This window comes from Gymnoscopelus braueri, assembly GCF_963280865.1.
Source record: "Gymnoscopelus braueri genome assembly, chromosome: 14".
NCBI classification, from domain to species: Eukaryota; Metazoa; Chordata; class Actinopteri; order Myctophiformes; family Myctophidae; genus Gymnoscopelus; species Gymnoscopelus braueri.
In genome coordinates this window covers 24,961,005-24,979,264 of record NC_137619.1, presented here as the reverse complement: position 1 = coordinate 24,979,264, position 18,260 = coordinate 24,961,005, and the positions used below count along the sequence as shown (strand labels likewise).

The following is an 18,260-nucleotide window of genomic DNA, read 5'->3' as shown; positions in this document are numbered from 1 at the left end:
GTATTTAGTCATTTCACTGCTGTGATTCTGTGATAGTTTATCTGTTGGTAAACTACCCGGCCATTCCTCCTATTTTCAATTATTTATTATCTTCATGTCTCTAAATTGTATTTATGTGAACTCATGTCCCCTAAAAATGCTGGGTTATTCTACATCCCTGCTGAGAACCACGCACCTCCAGTGAGGTATTATGTATATTGCATAATGCCACTACTACCCAAGTCTTTCTAGGAACTCATAATGAGCCAGCCGGAGCCAGCCGGAGCCAGCCGTGACTTTGACACCGCTCTCCTTTTCCATTTGTTGACAGTAGAAAGCTGACTGGTCCATCACAGATAAGTCCTCAGATAACCCCTCCTCTGTTGTGAGCTTGTAGATCTTCTATTTTTGGCGCACAACACTTGCATGAGTGTGAGTATAAATTAAACACTACTGAAGGACACCTAGCCGAACAACAAGGGAGCAGGTGGACATGTAAAACGTGTTTCTCTTATATCTCTATTAAAATTACGAGGGCAGGAAACTGGCCACTTTGTTTTGTGTGCCATTTGTCCTTGTATACGGTATTTTGCATGCCATTTCCTTTAACCTTGCTGCTTATCATGTTATAGGCCATGTGTTTGAGACCTATCAAGTCATAGGCTACTGGCCTTATTCAGGTTGAATTTCTTCCTGGACTGAAGGCTCAAAAATATATTTGTCTATATGATATTTTTACCTGAGTGCCATACAAAACCAGTTAGGTGACTCATTCTTTGGATCACCAACTATATTGAACTGATTTTAAATGTTATTTCACATTAGGGTTTTATATATATATACACGTTTTGTCACTATTATACATCCATATGGAACTTTTTCTGTTACATTTTCTGCACTTACATGTTGAAGGTGATAGGCTAAAATGGAAGTCTTGATCCTTTTTGACACACACACACACACACACACACACACACACACACACACACACACACACACACACACACACACACACACACACACACACACACACACACACACACACACACACACACACACACACACACACACACACACACACACACACACACACACAGTATACTGTTGTTGTGGTTATATCACTTACTGTAACTGTTTTGCAAAAGTACTTGTTACTGGCCCTTAAATAAAAAGACCTGATGCAAAGGGGGCGATTCAGTGAGGGGTTTTAGAGACACCTTGTGACACCACATTTAAACATTTTAATGATAGACTGATTAAAGTTTTTGATTAACAGGTGTAGACAGAAATTTTCCTCAATCGGTCAGGGTATTCACTTTTTGCAACCCATATCTGATTCTCTAGTGCCTTTCTAAACAGAACACACTCCAAACTTTTATTACAAAAATATTTACATACTAACTCTAAAGTAAAAGATATGGCTATAACTTATGTACACATGAAATCGCACTTTATAGTGCCAGTGTAAATTGTTTAAACTCACAGTTTAAAACTCACAATTTACTTGAAGCAGCAGCTTCCCTTCACCACTTGAGCTGGATAATTTTCAGGTGGTGGACTGGAATTTCAACCCCCATGGTCACGTGATGCTGGTTAAAAGGAGAGAATATAGTTCAAACCAAGCCAGGCACTACGTGCTGAATGCAAAGTGTCCGCCAGTGGCACTGGCCAAGTGACCCATCATTACACTCACAAATCCAGCACTGAAATGAGGGTCCAGTTGAGATATTATTAGAACTGACTTGGACACCACTCAGTTACAGGCTTGAGTTATAACCAACAGGTGTGGATAGACAGGCGGCCAGTGAGAGAAGAAAAGAGACACAGACGGAGACACAGAAACGCCTATATGTTACCATAACTTCTCACATAGAGGTCACAAGGGTCACAGCTGTCAGTAAAAAGGCTGTTTACCAACAACATTTGTCTAGACAGGACAGGACACAAATCCATCAACCTACAAGCAAGACTTTGATGAAAGGTGATTTAAGTGGTTTCAGCCAATAGTGAAACATCCCTACAGTAAGTGAGCGAGATGTGAAGATCTGTGAGCAACATGGCAAGGTCTAACAGACTCCCATACAATTACACATCGTAAATTGTTGCTCGCAATAAATTGTGAAATTGTTGTCATAATCTAGTTAGGAAACTAGTTCAAAGTCCAGCAAAGTCCAGCAGTCCCCAGTGGTGCAAGTGGTGCTGTCACCAAACAGGTGGTCCTTCTCTAAAACATGCAAATCAAATTAAGAAATAACAGTACTTTGTGTGTGTGTGTGTGTGTGTGTGTGTGTGTGTGTGTGTGTGTGTGTGTGTGTGTGTGTGTGTGTGTGTGTGTGTGTGTGTGTGTGTGTGTGTGTGTGTGTGTGTGTGTGTATGTGTGTCAGCTGTAACCAGTCCAGTGTGTGTGCGGTAAGAATCTGTGCTTATTGTAACAACAGCAGTATGGGGGTGGTATGAGGGCGTGTAAATGTATGTGTGATGCATGTATGCCTTCATGGTTTGATGTGTGCTGGTATGTTGGTGGCATCAATGTGTATAAAGGAAACATGGGTGTTGGTGGAGGCGGCAGTGGGAAAAACTGATTTGCAACATGGTGTGGAAGAAGTGGCGACTGCTGTCTGTATTGTTGACAGTGCTGTTGCTGGTTCAGTGAAAGTTGCTGTTGTTCTTGATATTGATGTTGTTGATGTGTTGCTCGTGGTGATGACAGCTGGCTGTCGTCCCTCTCTTGCCTGGTTCCATCCCTTTCCGCCATCTCCTTGTCTTCCTCTTTTTCTGTGGGACGTCCGCAGACAGAAAAGGGCGCGGTACAGAATGTGACATCTTTGTGTTGGCTAGGCAACTGTAGCTGGAGAGTCGATGTGGAGCGCAAGGGTTGGGGTAGGAGAGAGAAGGAGAGGGACGAGGGCAGGGAAAGAGACTTAAGAAGGGGGGCTCTTCGCTTTCCCTCTATCCTCTCTGGGTTCTCTTGTCTCTCCATATTCTCTTTCATCTCCTCTGAGCTTCCCTGCTGTGTCACACTGTGGCTCTGCGGTCGCTCCTCTGACCCCATCCCATTTTCGCACTGAGAAATTACTCGGGTAACGGTTCCGGATCCAGATGTCCAATCCTCTCCAGGTACCCCTGCTGATGACACTGAGCTGGAATCAGAGCTGGAGTCTGGTTCATCGGAGTCCCAGTCAAACTCTGGTCCAGAGTTTTCACTACTGGTGCTGGACTCATGGTCGACCTCAACACGGCCTCTCTGGTCATAGCAAGCAGCGCAGCGAGACAGACCCAGGAAGTCAGGACTTGATCTAGACTGGAACACGACAGAAATATGTTTCAGTTAACTCTCAGCCAGTTGGAATAGTCTCCAATTAGCCAATCAGTCAGTCAGCTACAGCAGTGGTGGTACTAGTCAAAAATGTTCATGTCAAGGACCCCCAAATTGATATAAAGGCCTATGAATTGTATTCAAATTTTTATTTATTTGTATTTGATACATTACATTTCACATGAAACATTTTGATGTAAACATAGCTATTGAATAAAGAAAGACAGTCGTACATTTAGACCTCTATGACTTATGGGTATAATACAACCATAAGCCAGCAGAGGTTGACGTGTTCTTGAGGAACGCATCCAATCCCATTCATGTATTGTATGTTGCTCTGGATATCAGCAAGATAAGTGGTTCTCAATGTGGGGTCCGGGGACTCCCAAGGGTCCTTGAGGGTGTTCCAGGGGGTCCCCAGCATAATGTAAGAAAAATGGCAAATCTTGTATGTTGGGGGTCCCTGGTACAAAATCTTTTCAGATAGGAGTCTGCGGCCAAATACATTTGGGGGTCCTTGACATGAAAAGGTTTGAGAACCACTGAGGTAGATACCAATGTGAAGTGCAGTGCTCTACCTTGTTGTTTCTGGGTACATCTGTAGAACTGTTCCCAGTTAAACCAATGGAGTCCCACTGCAGGCTTTGTACACCAGTACACTGGACTGGAAGGAAAACAAGACAGAGACCAAGAAGAATGACAATGGGGAGCTAAATTAATAGATGGATTCACAGAAGCCTACTTTGATGCTGAATGTGTTTGGTTATGATTGTAAATCAGGAATTATGCTTGGATCTGATTCTGTCTGAACGTATTTAAGAAGCAAGAGTAAGAATCATGAATCTGTATACATGTTATACTAAATGTATTGGAACAAGGGAACCAGGAGACCTGGTACTGCCAGACCCCTAGTGGTTGAAAGATCAGAGCACTACGTCACGCTAAGCTTGGCCAATCAAAAAGAGGACAGAAGACAGACCTCTTTTATGCCCATGTATGGACGAAAACGTTTGGAGAGGGGGACCGACAAAGCCACATGTAGGCCCCCCTCTTTTATGCCCATGTATGGACGAAAACGTTTGGAGAGGGGGACCGACAAAGCCACATGTAGGCCTGACCCCCTGGGTCTGGCAAAAACCTATGTTGGAGGCCTTATAGCCAATATTGGAGGCAATATATTTAATATTAATATCTACTTCATTTATATTGGAATACATATATAAATTAAATAATGGAAATATAAGTAATATGTATGTATATTTTTTATTGTAATTCAGTCTGCTTGTAATTATTTAAAAACTGTGTGGGCTGGTTGATAATGTAGTATTTTCCTTTTCAGCTTGCAGTCAATGGCTACAATCATTGGTGAATGCCGCTGGTAAAGGTAAGGGTGATGTAGCTTTATTTGAGTTTATTAAGAGAGGCTGTAGGGGGTTATTTTGTCCAATAGGGGGTAGTAGTGTTCCAGTAGTTGTAATGGACACAGACTGCTCTTCACATCTCACTTATAGTGAGCTCAGCTCACCATCCACTCCCTCATCCTCTTTGCATTCTTCCATTGCATTCAACACTCCTTTCACCAATACCCTGTTGGAGAGCAAGAGAGAGAACAGTCTAAGTTTAGAATGAAGTTTTAAAAAGATGCCTTTTACAGATAAACCAGTATAGAAAAAACTATACAGTCTGTCAAAGACAGACAGACAGACAGGCAGACAAGCAGACAGACAGACAGACAGACAGACAGACAGACAGACAGACAGACAGACAGACAGGCTGGCCGATTTAGGAAGTAGTTAACATTGAGGATTTTGCTACGTACCACAAATGAACATCATTACAGAATGCTTTATAATGTGTCATGATTATTGTTATAAAGCATTATGAATATTTATGAGTTTTTATAAATATAATGATACAGTGTTATAAGCAGATTATAGTGCATTATAATAAGTATTTTTATAATGCATTAGAGACATGAAATGCATAGCAAGTGCTACCCTTTTTGCATAGTTACATAGCAAAATCTCCTGTTAATTTATTGTCTAATTTTACAATTTACATTTAGCTCTTATCCAGAGCGACTTACAATAAGCAAGGTAATTATTTTTACACCATAAGAGTTTAACGACATTTATTCTGTGTATGGGTTCAGTGGGTTATAAACCCTCAAGAAAAAAGGATAGTCCTTAAGTAGGCTGTTTTCTTTTTAATGGAACATGGATGGATGCATGACCAAATTACACCAAATGAAGTGCCTATATAAAGGTTTGCAAATGCTCCATCATAAACCATACAGTAAAATCTTCACTGTTAATGTAACTCTGAGTGTAAAAATGATCTAATCTGTCAATGTTCATTTAACTCTCAAAGTGTTAAATTAACATAGGATAAATTTGATGACTGCTCTTTTCAAACTCTATGGACTATGTTAATGTCATGTTTTTAAAATGCTATAGGCCATATGAAATATATTACTATTATCACATATCAGTACAATGGGCTTATAAATTATTTCTCCTGTTCATTTGCATAAACCATATATATAGCGTACACATCCATATCCTGCACATCCTGTATCATTGTTGTACTTATTGTATGCATACATTTGCATGTTCTAATCTAAGTAAACAACCTACCAGGGTTCACTCTACTTTGCAGACACATATCCTTACTATTGTGACAAATTGACCCATTTAATGACTTAAGCCCTAAATAGCAATCTACAATCTGCAATGTATTGCAAGTTTAAAGATCTGCTGTTTTGTCTATTCTAGAAAATTCACAAAATAGAGATGCCAAGTTCAAAGTGGTTAGAGACGACAAAGGAACCTTAAGATTTATCCTCCAACAAAAACAAAAATATTTTGATAAGAAAGTCTAAGTATTACAAGAAAAACTGATTTATGTTCCTATTTCAATTGATAACGATGTCTGTCACTGAATATGATATAAAAGTCACTTTTATTAAAATCTCTGCATTAATCTAATATTCTCAAAATATATAGTTTATTTCTATAATGAAACTTGTTATCGCAAGTGATTCTAGTCTGACAACATACAAGAATTTCTGTTAATGGAGTACAATATTTGTCTTTCCCCTATCCATGTTTTGACAATGATGGATTATGTCTACTGTATGTAACTAAATGTGAAAAAACACTACTGGCATTATTTAGCTTTACTCTCTGCACTCTAAACAGTATGTTGTCTGTCTGATAATATCTATTGTAATAAAGCATTACGTAAATGCGATCAGCTCTATCAAAATGTTGCTGAAAACACTCTTGTGTTATGTAAAAGTTTTCCAAATGACTGTAGTTTGAGTACAAGAATATGACATAATTGTGTATTTCTCTAACAGTTTTAGCAAAATCCTGCTCATTTTGGTAGAACAAACCCTTAAAGATACAACAGTCCTGTGTCCCTCCACCACAGTCAGTCCAGGAAACCAGGAATCATCTTTAAAGAATCTGTTAAAAGCTGCTTACGCGGTGTGAGCTCCTCTTCCCACAGACTTAGGCTCTGCAGTGACGTACAGCAGCACCTACAGCACCTTGCCTCTTTCCCAGGATCCAGGATGTAACCTACTAGGTGTGACATCTGTACACATTAGTCACCAATGTGTATAGACAATAATGATTACAGTATGTATCTGAGCTTGTTGGCTTGTATCTCGTGCGTGTCTGTCTGTGCTAAATGTGTGTGACAGTGACAGACAAAGACAGGAGGTAGGAAACACGAGGTAGGAAACACACACCAGGATAACATTCTGGTGTGATAGGATTCAGGCCCTCCCAGCATCTCAGCTGACTTCAACCAATAGAAAACATCTGCCCTCATGATTTTCTTACATTTTTGTTTCGTCTGATTGTCTCTTGTATTTCTTGGCTACTTACAAATATCTCTCCCACCTTTCTATTCTCTTTCACTATAAAAAAAATATTATAATAGTTGCCTACCTGTGGCCAAGCCACCAGCTGGTCCTGACACCTGGGGAGCCAAAGTTCACATTTTGTTTGTCTTATTTGCAATGTTTATCTATTCCATCATGTGGAAACAAAGTTCACACAAACACACACAGCTACACAAATGCAAGCACAAAGAAAGTGTGAGACAATGACAGAATATCTTATTCCATTTTAGCTTTTATTTAGACTGTGAAAAGTCTGAAACAACCACAAACGTTGATGGTTAAGGCATGAAAATCTCTTATCTGGTTTGGCCAAACTGAACAGGGCAAGCAGGCAGCTAGCTGACATTCAATGATTCATAGTAGAAAAAACATGGTTACAATATTAGCCTACTTTACATTTGGGCAATGCAACACATTGAAACACTGCCTTTCTCCAGTCCTAACATCTTGACACTTATCTATAGCGGAATAAGAAACCTGCTCTCTCCCGTACATTCCTCCTCAGTGACTCACATTTAATTTAGAAAAGCTCGGGGGAAAAAAACCTTCTTCACACTCAAAGGGGCAGTTCACCCAAAATAGGAAACAAATACATAAAATAAAAATAAAAAATATTATATATATACAGTATATATTTATATACTTCCTCGTAACCAGAGTCATATCAATCTGTCCATATGTGATATGGAGGTTGGGCGATTTGTGCCATAGAGAGTTCTGGCATAAAAGATTTCTGCGCTCCCCCCATTAAGATGGAGCTCAACAATGTCATTTGGTTTGTGGCACTCAAAGCAGTAAAAAACATCTGAAACACTCAACGTCTCTTTCCAGAAACCATGAAAGGGTTACTCCGGATAATCCACAGATTTTGTTGTGAACAGTTTCACTGACAAGTTGACAACTACTGTATTTTCTACCGAAGTACACCCACCAATACCAATCCTCAGAAGGAAGTACTCCAGTCCTGTCTGTGCTAAGCCTGAAATGCTTAAAAAAAAACTCTAGAAAGCAACGTTGTGCTTGGAAGAGCAGAGCAGACTGGAAGGAGGGACACATACGGTAGGCAGAGAAGATAGTGAAAAGTAGAATACACAAAAGAAATGAGAGACTGGAGAATTGTACCTCAGTTCTTGTCAAAAATAGTTGTGAAACCCTGCATGTTGCTGATAACATACAGTATACTGAGCATACAGTATGTTATAGTCAGAAACACGCTGAACACTGTAAAAAATAGATGTGTCCTTTTAAAGAGGGCAGTGAAAGTCACAGATTGCGACTTCTGCTAAGGTAAAAATTACACTTAAGGCTGACAGAGCGCTAAAACTTCATCTCAGTGACTAAAAAACAAAATACTTTATTATATTTAATTTTATATTTTAAAACACCAATATCATCATGATCAACAATCATAATTCTCTACCAGCGCACATACATAATAAGGCCTCTACTTTGAGGGTGTTAATGATTATCGGCAGTACAATTTATGGGTTTGCAAGTTTGACACAGCAGCATGGTATTAAAAAGGTGGGCCTAATGAACAGCCCACCACAAAAACATTGGCTTTTGCATTTTATATGGCCATTTTAATTTCGGTCTGTGTGCCCTGTACATTGACATGAATGAATCCCCAAATAAAAGGGAAGATGGACTTTTTTCTTAGATATGGCTGCCATTAGTCAAACTTGCACATTGTTAGGGTAATATCAGGAACGCCACATCCACTATAACAGAATCTCTACACTGACAGGAGATTTTGTTAGCGCCTCCATGGAAATCTTAGAAAACACTGCACTGCGTAGTTAAAGGCTGAGTGTACCTGTTTACTGCCCTCAAACTAGAGGCCTGAGTCTTGTTTATTTCCCTTTAAAGTGCAAAAAAACATTCCCAGGGGGTGAAGTTAAAGGGACACTTCAGAACTGGTAAAGTGGGCTTCCAGTCACTGCTGGTGGTATCCACTTGTCATGAATATGTTATTTACATTGTATGTTGCAATATTTATAATTATATAATTAAAATATAATTATTATTAATATAATTATTTCACAGACTGCCACTGCCTTCTTGGCCAGGTCCCTTTTGAAAAAGAGACCGTGTATCTCAATGGATCTTCCGGCGAAATAATTTACAAAAGAAAAAAAAGAAAATATAGCCACAAAGAGGTGATTCTGGGGTTCAAGCTATCACGGACTGATAAGTTGAAAGCTGCAAGGGGACACCTGTATTACAGATGCTACCTGTATTTAAGATAACAGGTTTTTCCTGTTGAATGTTTGACTCTGTCCCCTGGGCATATATTCTGGGAAACCCCTTTTGTCTCAAAACATGGCTCTCAAAAATGTCTCTCTTCTGAGTTTACACTATAGTGGAGCAAACACAGCTGGACCAAGCTCAGCTTATAGTTATATAGTCGTCCACTGACGTCAAAATGCGTTCCCGGAAGACAGTGAGTGCCTAAAGTGAGTGCATAAATTATACATTTTCACCATGATACAGAGAATACAGTATATTATGCACGTATAGTAGGCTAATCCCTATGACAAATACATTTAGATACGATTGAAAATGACTGAAGTGTCCATTTAACTGGTGTCCCTTACCTCAGTGGGAGAATGGTGAGGTTAGGTGTGGATGGGGAGGGAAGCTGTAACAATGTAAGATTCCTGGATATTAGGAACTGTAATAATACACAATAGACGTTTCAAATCAAAAGGGGATAATATTAACATCTCTAAAAAGACACTTCAAGATCTAACGATCCTGTGTGAAGGCCCTAAACTTTAAAGCTACATCAATTGAGTAGAGATAGAGATTTAGGTGAGATTTGAAGTGCTGAATCATTTTACCATGACTCAAAAAGGGAGGTTCATGAAGATCCTTAAAGAAAACTATTTCTAAACAGTAACACTGCATTGAATACCCATACAGTAAAATCCTCTGTGTTCATTTATCCTTCTGTAACTTTTAAAGTGTATATGTGCACACTCTCTCAGACGTAAATGAACACTCAGGAGTTTACAATGTACAGTTCTCTTCCCTCTAAATCTGAAATTAAGGTTGGAAACAATAAAAGATGGAGCTTTCTCACCGATGGTGAAGGGACCAAATGTGAACATAAGTAGTTCAAAGCAAACCAATCTCAGGCAGCTAATACACAGGCTAAACCGGCAGCCTCCCTAACACAAGCATCACTCCTCTACGGTCTATTACCATCCACCCCCAAGATGGTTCCAGTGCAGAGTGTAGGTGGTTGGCAATAAGTCATAGTGCAAGAAGCCTGGGTCAGAATCATTTGCCTATGAACCCTCTTATTCGTCCTACCCAACCTTCCATGTCTCTCACTGTGTAACCACATATTGCAGAACTGAACATCAATGGAAACATCCACATTGTTCACAACAAATCCTTACTAACCATTTGGGACCTTTTCAAAACTGACCTTTTTCTTATGTACCGACCTTTAACACTGATCCACGTGGATTTGGTTGATTTAGATGGATGGCGATTTACATTGAGAGATCAGTGTCCGTGTCAGTGGGCGTGGTCTTTGGGCTGACACCACACCCTCTTTCCTCAGGGATGGAGCAGGAATCGCCATTGAGACTGGGACTGGACAGGACACCTGGAACACGCACACACAGCTTTTTTTCAAGTTCTTTATTTTGAGTTGCTAACATGCAGTGATGTGCATATTTGGAATTTTGGACTTTGGCCAAATTTAAAGTGGTTAAAGGTCTTGTGTTTTAGAACGTTTCGAATTTCAGAACGTCAGCAACATTAGAAGCATAGGCTAAATAATAACAATACAATAAAAGCTAAAATATCACACAATGCAGGTTTAATTGTAAATGTATCAAATATTCAAATCCAGAGCTAACTATAAGTTCATCTCATTTTACACAAAGAACATTTAAGTGTGTTTCTCTCTCTCTCTCTTACGGTCAGAATCATAGACAGAGCTGTCAGAGCAGGTCCGGTTCCTGCGGTGAGTGGACCTCTGACCTCCATACACACACTCCTTAGGAATACTTGACCTGGAAAAACACACTGCATTAGGATGGAAAGAACAGGGAAAGTTATTGGCTGCTGATACTGCATGATGTAGCAAACGGTATGGCACCAACAAAATACAGTAGTAGTCAATCTGTCGAACACTCCTACTTATGAACACTTGTGTACACCCTGAGAAAACAACACAAGCTCTAAAAATGTTTTATCATGAAACATTTCAGTGTTTCCCAATTAGAAAATGATATACAGGAAACTGTTAATCCTTGAAATATTTCCCATCAGTGTGGAAAGAACTCTTGAACAGAATTTAGATCATTAAAACTCCAATGAAACCAACATCAATGCAGCTCACGCAATGCAGCTCACGCAACAGCAATGCAAACACAAGACCCCCAATCTGGGAACCTATATTTAAAAAAAGGAAAAAAACAGCGCCCTCTGCTGTTTTGACTCTGGGGGGACCTCTGGGGGGACCTCCCAATAGAATGTGGATAACAGGATGTTTGTTGGCCGTTAGGTCCGCCCTCAGCCCTCCACTTCCCGTCCAAGTGTCTTTGTTTACATTCCTAACTATACACGTTGTAACAGGAGCTCCCGACAGATTCAGCTGCGGAGCTCTGAATCTGTCTTGAGAGATTACAAGACCCCTAATTCTCCACTCAAAACAATATTTCTGAGTGGAATGCAGTTCCTCAAACAGATTGCTCAAATATAGGTCTTTAGCACAGTGATTCCCAACCTGTGGGCCGCAAGGGTATTGTAAGTGGCCCCCCGAATAATTGGCAAAACATTAAGATTTAAATGATAATATAACATGAATATCATTTTTCTTATAATAATAATGTTTTTTTTTTAATTGTTTACTATTTTTTCCAGCCAGATATCTGAATTGCACATGCATATTATGAATGATAACATAGTCACTAACAGTGTGTGTGTGTGTGTGTGTGTGTGTGTGTGTGTGTGTGTGTGTGTGTGTGTGTGTGTGTGTGTGTGTGTGTGTGTGTGTGTGTGTGTGTGTGTGTGTCTGTGTGTGTGTGTGTATATATACACCTGTCAAAGCTGTATGTTCCAGGGTGACTGACAGACCTCTTCATCTAGACAGGGGACGAAACACAAAAGCTAAAGTAGACGTTAAAATGACCCCAAACATGTTTGAAAGTGAAACAATCCTTTAAGCCCAGGTTTATACTTCATCGCACAATAGTGTCACACAGCTGAAATAGCCGATCTACAAGCACGCGTGTTGTATCGTGATAAGTTGTGAGCTTGTAGAACTGATATTTTTGAACATTTGTGAAAATGTTTGGAAATGTTGGACTTTTTTTTTATTATCTTCGCCTGTAGAACGAGCACACCATTCAGAGTAATAGGGCGACAGGATAGAACAGGGCGGCCGTGTCCATTGAGTTCAATGGAGAAGTCGCACCCTGTTCTATTCGTTTATATATATATGATATGCACATGCCCAAAAATAGAGATGCCAGGGTCAATGTGGTTAAGACAAGAAATCATGCACCTACCCGCTCTGGAGGTTGAAGGTCAGGGGATAGGGTCTGGTTGGCCAGGACCATACACTCCTCTAACGTCCTGAGGAAGGTTGAACATGTAGCACTGAGGAGAGACGACTGTAAGGAGAGAGAGAACAAGTCAAAGTTTAATGTCAGGTTTTTTATTAGCAGGCTACACAGTAAAACTTTCAGTGTTCATTTAACTCGGAGAGGGTACAAATGTAACCAAATGGATCTTGCACAAAAATATATTTTACTAAGCAACATAAATAATTTCATAAATAAATAACTATTATATGTCTTACTTACTTTTATGCAGTTTAGAGTTACACACAATACAACATAGCTATTTCAACCTTATACAGTACAAGTAAGACGCGGGAAGCGAACGCAGCCCTATTTTGTTTTTGTCTTTTTTAAATTGTTATGTTGTGTATTTACGGATCCGTGTTATTTCACCGTGATGGGGAGAGCGTAGAGAGAAAGTCACGTGACTGCCTCCACCTCGTATTGAAGTTAATGGGGGGGATATGGTTCTCCTATGCACGGAGTTTCGGAGTTCGTAGTCATCTATGCACGGAATTGCTGTTTGTCAATCTGTGCTATTTCACCGTGTTTGGGGGGCGATCGGGTTGGTTTCATAGTAAGCTCCACTCTGAGATCTGTCAGCAGCCAATGAGAGCGTGAGTCACATGGGGGCGCGGCTGCACACAGGCAGTGCACACACACAGAGACACACACAACCCGAGCACGGTTTCATAGTAAGCTCCACTTGGGCGGAGGCGCGCTTCGCGCCCCTCCTTCCGCGTTCGCAATAATAATGAAGTGTGTTCCTTGGAGTGCAGGCCGGGTTGCAAACTTTGGAAGCCAGTTGTAGGATTGTGTAGACAATGATAATGATAATGATAATGATAATGATAATGATAATAGTATTTATTTATATAGCACATTTCAAACAAAAGCCATGCAGCTCAAAGTGCTTTACAGTAAAAAATAAAGATGTCACATACAGTACACAATGATCAAGCAGCTGACGACCCACTTTGAGGCAGTGTGCACATTACCTCAGATGTGGAAGAGACCGGTGTGTCAATGCTGTGTTGTGACTGGATTGTTTGAACTTGCTGAACCAGGAGGTCACAGTACAAACGCACTTCTGACATCTTAGTCTTCAGGCAGTCTGGGCCTGGTAATGCCCAACACGTCACACACATAAATACACATTACTTTCACAGAAAAACTGTCTGTGTTCATTCAACTCTGAATGTGCAAATGTAACCAAATGGTCCCATAAGAACAGGTCCATTTGGTTAAATTTGTGCACTCTCAGTTACAAATCGATAGTTTACAAGACAAATATAATCAGCCCCTGAAAACTGCCAATTGTGCTCGTTTAATACCTGATGGACCTCGTGGATCCGAAGTCGAACCCCTAGACTCTGCAGTGTGGGAAGGTGCGTTACCCCTGCACCACCTGAGAGCCCAGGCCTTCTATAGATGAGCTGGATAAATTCTTTACTCTTTTAGTACACAAACAGTGTTAAGATAAGAATAACGACTTTGGGGAGGTTAAGACAAAAATGGCATCTGTTTAGAAAGAACAACCACACAGATTTAAATGTTGCAGTATTTGTAAATAGTAATAGTTAGCTGCTAGACAAGTGCAAGGCTTGGCTTCTTCAAACCTAATTATTATACAAATGAATTATACTATGACTGCTCTGTTGAATCATCTGTCTCTCAGTTCTAACTGCTCAGCAGCCATAACCCATATAATACTAAGACATTTTCTCTAAAGTCAAAAGGATGTTTTCCATCGGAAGCCCTAAACACTTCCACAGGGAAACTTTATCAAACCACTCAATCTAAAACAACTTGGTAAAAGACTAGCTTCTGCCCTTGTTTGCCATGTACTTTCAAACTTGTACTCTGTAAGAAGCTCTAGAGAGCATCTGTTAAATGCCTGAATTGTAAATTGCACTCATCAAACTAACGGGAGGAGGGCACACACCAGTATTGGTGAGGTGCTGACATTTAACTCCACACCACAACTAATAGTGTATCACAAGTAATATACCAAAACTAATGCTGGTTACTTGTACTAGTATGCACACCTGTGCATACAACATGTAGTACCACCTTTCTCCATATGGTATATTTCCATATTCTTTCCTTTTTCCTCGTTTTTTACATTGCTGAATGAACCCAGACAGCAACCAATCAAGTCAAATTCCTTTTATGTTATCCTTTTATGAACAAAGATACTTGGGTAGTAAAATTTATTGTGATTCTGAGAGGCAGACAGCTGATGAGATGACAGACACTTAGAATCAGAATCAGCTTTATTGTCACATCACAGGTTTACAGAAGTAAAAAAGTGGGTGAAATTTGTTTTCGTGCATAGTTCCCATCGTATCGTTATTTCCATAGAAAAAAATTAAGGGAAGAAGATGAGGGGGGGGGGGGCAAGGGGTAAAGGAGATCAAACAAGAGAACTTAAATGCTGTACCTTTGTGTTTGTGGCTATCTAATGTTCCAGCTTTGGAGGAGCCTAAAGCCACCAGCCACCTCTGTCTCTCTGCAGCATTGACAGCTCTGACATAGAAGTGTTGCTCTCCTGGAATGATCAACTCCAGGCGCGCTGGATCTGTAGAATGTACTGACATAAAACACATGGAAATATAAATAAATAAATAAATAGGCAGAAATTACAATTGACAGTCCTGCTGATGTACAACAAAGGAGATGCAAGACTGCAGATAAAACATTTAATTAATAATCAGACAATGTAATATTGACAAACCAATCAGTGAAATGTTGGATTATCAACTCTAGTCAAGACAAATTGAAGTTATGGAGATGATAAAACAATATTTTGTTTTAAGTTGTGAACAAACAGCAATATGCTACTAATGACAGGTTTGAGGTTTATAATGTTTTTCTACATTTGAAAATAATACCCATACCACCAATACCAAAATAATACCCCTCCTTCAGAGGGTCCTTTGTGTCTAACCTTTAATTTCACAGACAGACATCTTGATGGATCCTTTACTTCCTTTACGGACATCATCTTCACTGTCATAATAGGATATCTCTCCATTCTGTAAGACGAACCATCGGGGTTGCCAACCTGGAGAAATACAACATAACATACAACAGCATACGTGTAGACATAGTTTTATTAACTAACTTAGGGAAAGAAAGGCTTTGTAATCTGACACATTTCTTACACTAATAATTGATATTCAAGATACGTCTAGAGTCTAGAGCAGGGGTCTTCAACAGGGGGTCCGGGACCCCTCGGGGTCCTCAGAGTTACTACAGCGGGTCTGCCAAATCGTTGTGTGATGATAGGATAACTTTACATTAACCACTTGAACCCATATCATACCTACTCTGAGGAGAACTTTAGCCAAAAATATCAGATCTACAAGCTTACAACCTGTAAACTGTAAATTGTAATCTGCAAAGAGGTTTGGTGTAGAGGGGGGAAAAAAGAGCAGACCAAGTCACCAAGTAGAGTGAAAGGTCAGGTTTACTAAGTTTAAGGTTTAAGTGGATAAATCTCACAAAATACACATTATCATGAACCCAATATACACTGATGATAGTGTTGTCAAACAGATGAAGCCATCTATGAAATGTATGAAAAAGTTTAATCTGCAACACAATTTTACACAATATATAGTGGGGCTTCCTGATTCATCGCTCTCTCAGTCCTTGGCCTGAAAAACGTAGAAGACCCCTGCTCTAGAGATCATGCACTCTGATGTCACAAACTAAAAGTTATCATTACAAATATTTTAAATTGGCAGACAGGGAGAAAAACACTGACAAGTTAGACAACTATACAGACACAGATGACTTACCTGTCATGTAATTCGTCCACTTGTATAGGATTCCTTCCATGGCAGCACTTACTACATTGGCATCACTGGCGCTGATTTTAATTAGTTGACCAATGAATTACACGTTTACCACTGAACATTACAGGCGTTCATCTACACTCATACTAGCTAGCAAGCATGTGACAGAGGATAACAACATATAGTTGACATTACAAACATTCTTCCAGCTTTGGTGTGTATTGAACTAGTTGGTGTCACTGACATTATAAGACCACACAAGTAGCAAGTGAGGGCTTTCTCCTCGTTGTTGTGGTTGAGCCTCAGTTACAATCACTTAACAAACCATAACCAACCACTTAACAAACCAGCTAGAAGTTAGCAGTCAGCTGACAGCCTGGTGAAAATGTCAACAAAGCTGCAGCCAGTGTTGCCATGTCGGCTTACTATAAGCGACTTTGGGCTTCTTTTTCTGTAAAGTTGCTTGTAAATATTGGTTAGTTGCGCTGGTTGCAGTTTTTGGGGCTTCCGGGCTTGTTTGTAAATGTTGTTTAAAACAGTGGTTTTCAAACATTCTCTTGTCAAGGACCCCTTTATGTATTTGGCCACGGAACCCCTGGCCCTGATTAGTGTTAAAATGTTTCAAAAACAAAATGTTTCACATTTTTTTCTCCAAAGATTGTTTTTGTAAAATAGCAAATCTACAAGCTCGGTAGCTTGGGCTATCTTCAAACATTCGACGCTGATGTGTTGCTTCTTTTGGGCTTGTTTTCATAAACATAGTTGCTTATTTCTCTCGCAATATCTGGCAACACTGGCAGCAACCATTGGCTACTTTCTTCCCTGAGTCAACTGTATGAGGCACGTCATTTATCTGTTGAAATCTAGTAATAATAATAAGCAAGAGATAATGTACAACCCCAACTAGAACTGTAATTGTTTAAAAATCTTTACAATTATATTAACCCTGTGATTAAAAAAAAAAAATCTAATAATGTTTTTATGTTAAATCCATGGGAGAGTATGGTATCTCAAACAAGTTTGGGGGGGAAAAGTACCTTATGTTATTCGATCTCTGTCAGAGATTTTACCTGGTTTGTTTTTGCCTTTTTTTCATTGATATACTTAGAACAGCACTCCACAATCACAAACTTTTAACTGACCCTTTGCATACATAGGCCTACACATATTTTATTTATACACATCAAAAGCAAAGAGTTCAGTCTCTACTGCGTCTCTCCTACTCTACACCAGCACACAGCACCAGCAGCATCCCACAATCAGTGTTGCCAGGTTTAAAGAGAGAAATAAGCAACTAGGTCTATGAAAACAAGCCCAAAAGAAGCGCACTTTTAAACCTGTCCTGTATACATTGAAAATAGCCAATTTACAAGCTCACAACACGTCGCATTGCATACATTTGGAATACATGAAATGTATGTAAGATCACAGACATTCTAGGGCTAGGGGCTCCAGTCCCTGGCACAAAATATTTTCAGATGGGGGTTATTACACTTTTTTACCTTGTAAACCTGTGATGTGACAATAAACCTGATTCTGATTCTGATTCTGATTATAGGGAAAATACATATTAATTTGGGGGTCCATAAAATGAAAATATTTGAGGACCACTGGTTAAAATAATTAACATAATAAAAAATGTGAAGCAAGCCCAAATAAGCAAC

The 18,260-nt window shown here is 39.7% G+C and overlaps 2 protein-coding genes across 8 annotated transcripts; both read right to left on the bottom strand.

The window, feature by feature from the left end:
• Positions 1-1,197: 1,197 nt before the first annotated feature.
• LOC308100807 (uncharacterized protein) lies at positions 1,198-6,971 on the bottom strand. Of its 4 annotated transcripts, none has more exons than XM_080449925.1 (4): positions 6,784-6,971; positions 4,821-4,882; positions 3,874-3,959; positions 1,198-3,280 (listed from the first exon to the last, which is right to left on the bottom strand). In XM_080449925.1, the coding sequence occupies exons 2-4, from the start codon at positions 4,852-4,854 to the stop codon at positions 2,360-2,362; spliced, it is 1,041 nt and encodes a 346-aa protein (XP_080306051.1). In that variant the 5' UTR covers positions 4,855-4,882; positions 6,784-6,971; the 3' UTR covers positions 1,198-2,359. The 4 variants fall into 4 exon arrangements, with proteins under 4 accessions (XP_080306051.1, XP_080306053.1, XP_080306052.1 ...); XM_080449927.1 differs by having other exon boundaries at positions 1,198-3,275; XM_080449926.1 differs by having other exon boundaries at positions 6,693-6,795.
• A 5-nt stretch (positions 6,972-6,976) lies between these two features.
• On the bottom strand, positions 6,977-16,961 carry plekha3 (pleckstrin homology domain containing, family A (phosphoinositide binding specific) member 3). 4 transcript variants are annotated; one of them, XR_013934462.1, is made up of 10 exons: positions 16,600-16,961; positions 15,744-15,860; positions 15,237-15,386; positions 13,792-13,913; positions 12,740-12,844; positions 12,270-12,313; positions 11,145-11,239; positions 10,664-10,827; positions 9,806-9,849; positions 6,977-7,285 (listed from the first exon to the last, which is right to left on the bottom strand). XR_013934462.1 is itself a non-coding variant. In XM_080449931.1 (9 exons), the coding sequence occupies exons 1-8, from the start codon at positions 16,637-16,639 to the stop codon at positions 10,712-10,714; spliced, it is 789 nt and encodes a 262-aa protein (XP_080306057.1). In that variant the 5' UTR covers positions 16,640-16,961; the 3' UTR covers positions 7,425-9,849; positions 10,664-10,711. The 4 variants fall into 4 exon arrangements, 2 of the variants coding, with proteins under 2 accessions (XP_080306057.1, XP_080306056.1); XR_013934463.1 differs by lacking the exon at positions 6,977-7,285 and adding an exon at positions 7,425-9,659; XM_080449931.1 differs by lacking the exon at positions 6,977-7,285 and having other exon boundaries at positions 7,425-9,849.
• Positions 16,962-18,260: the final 1,299 nt, after the last annotated feature.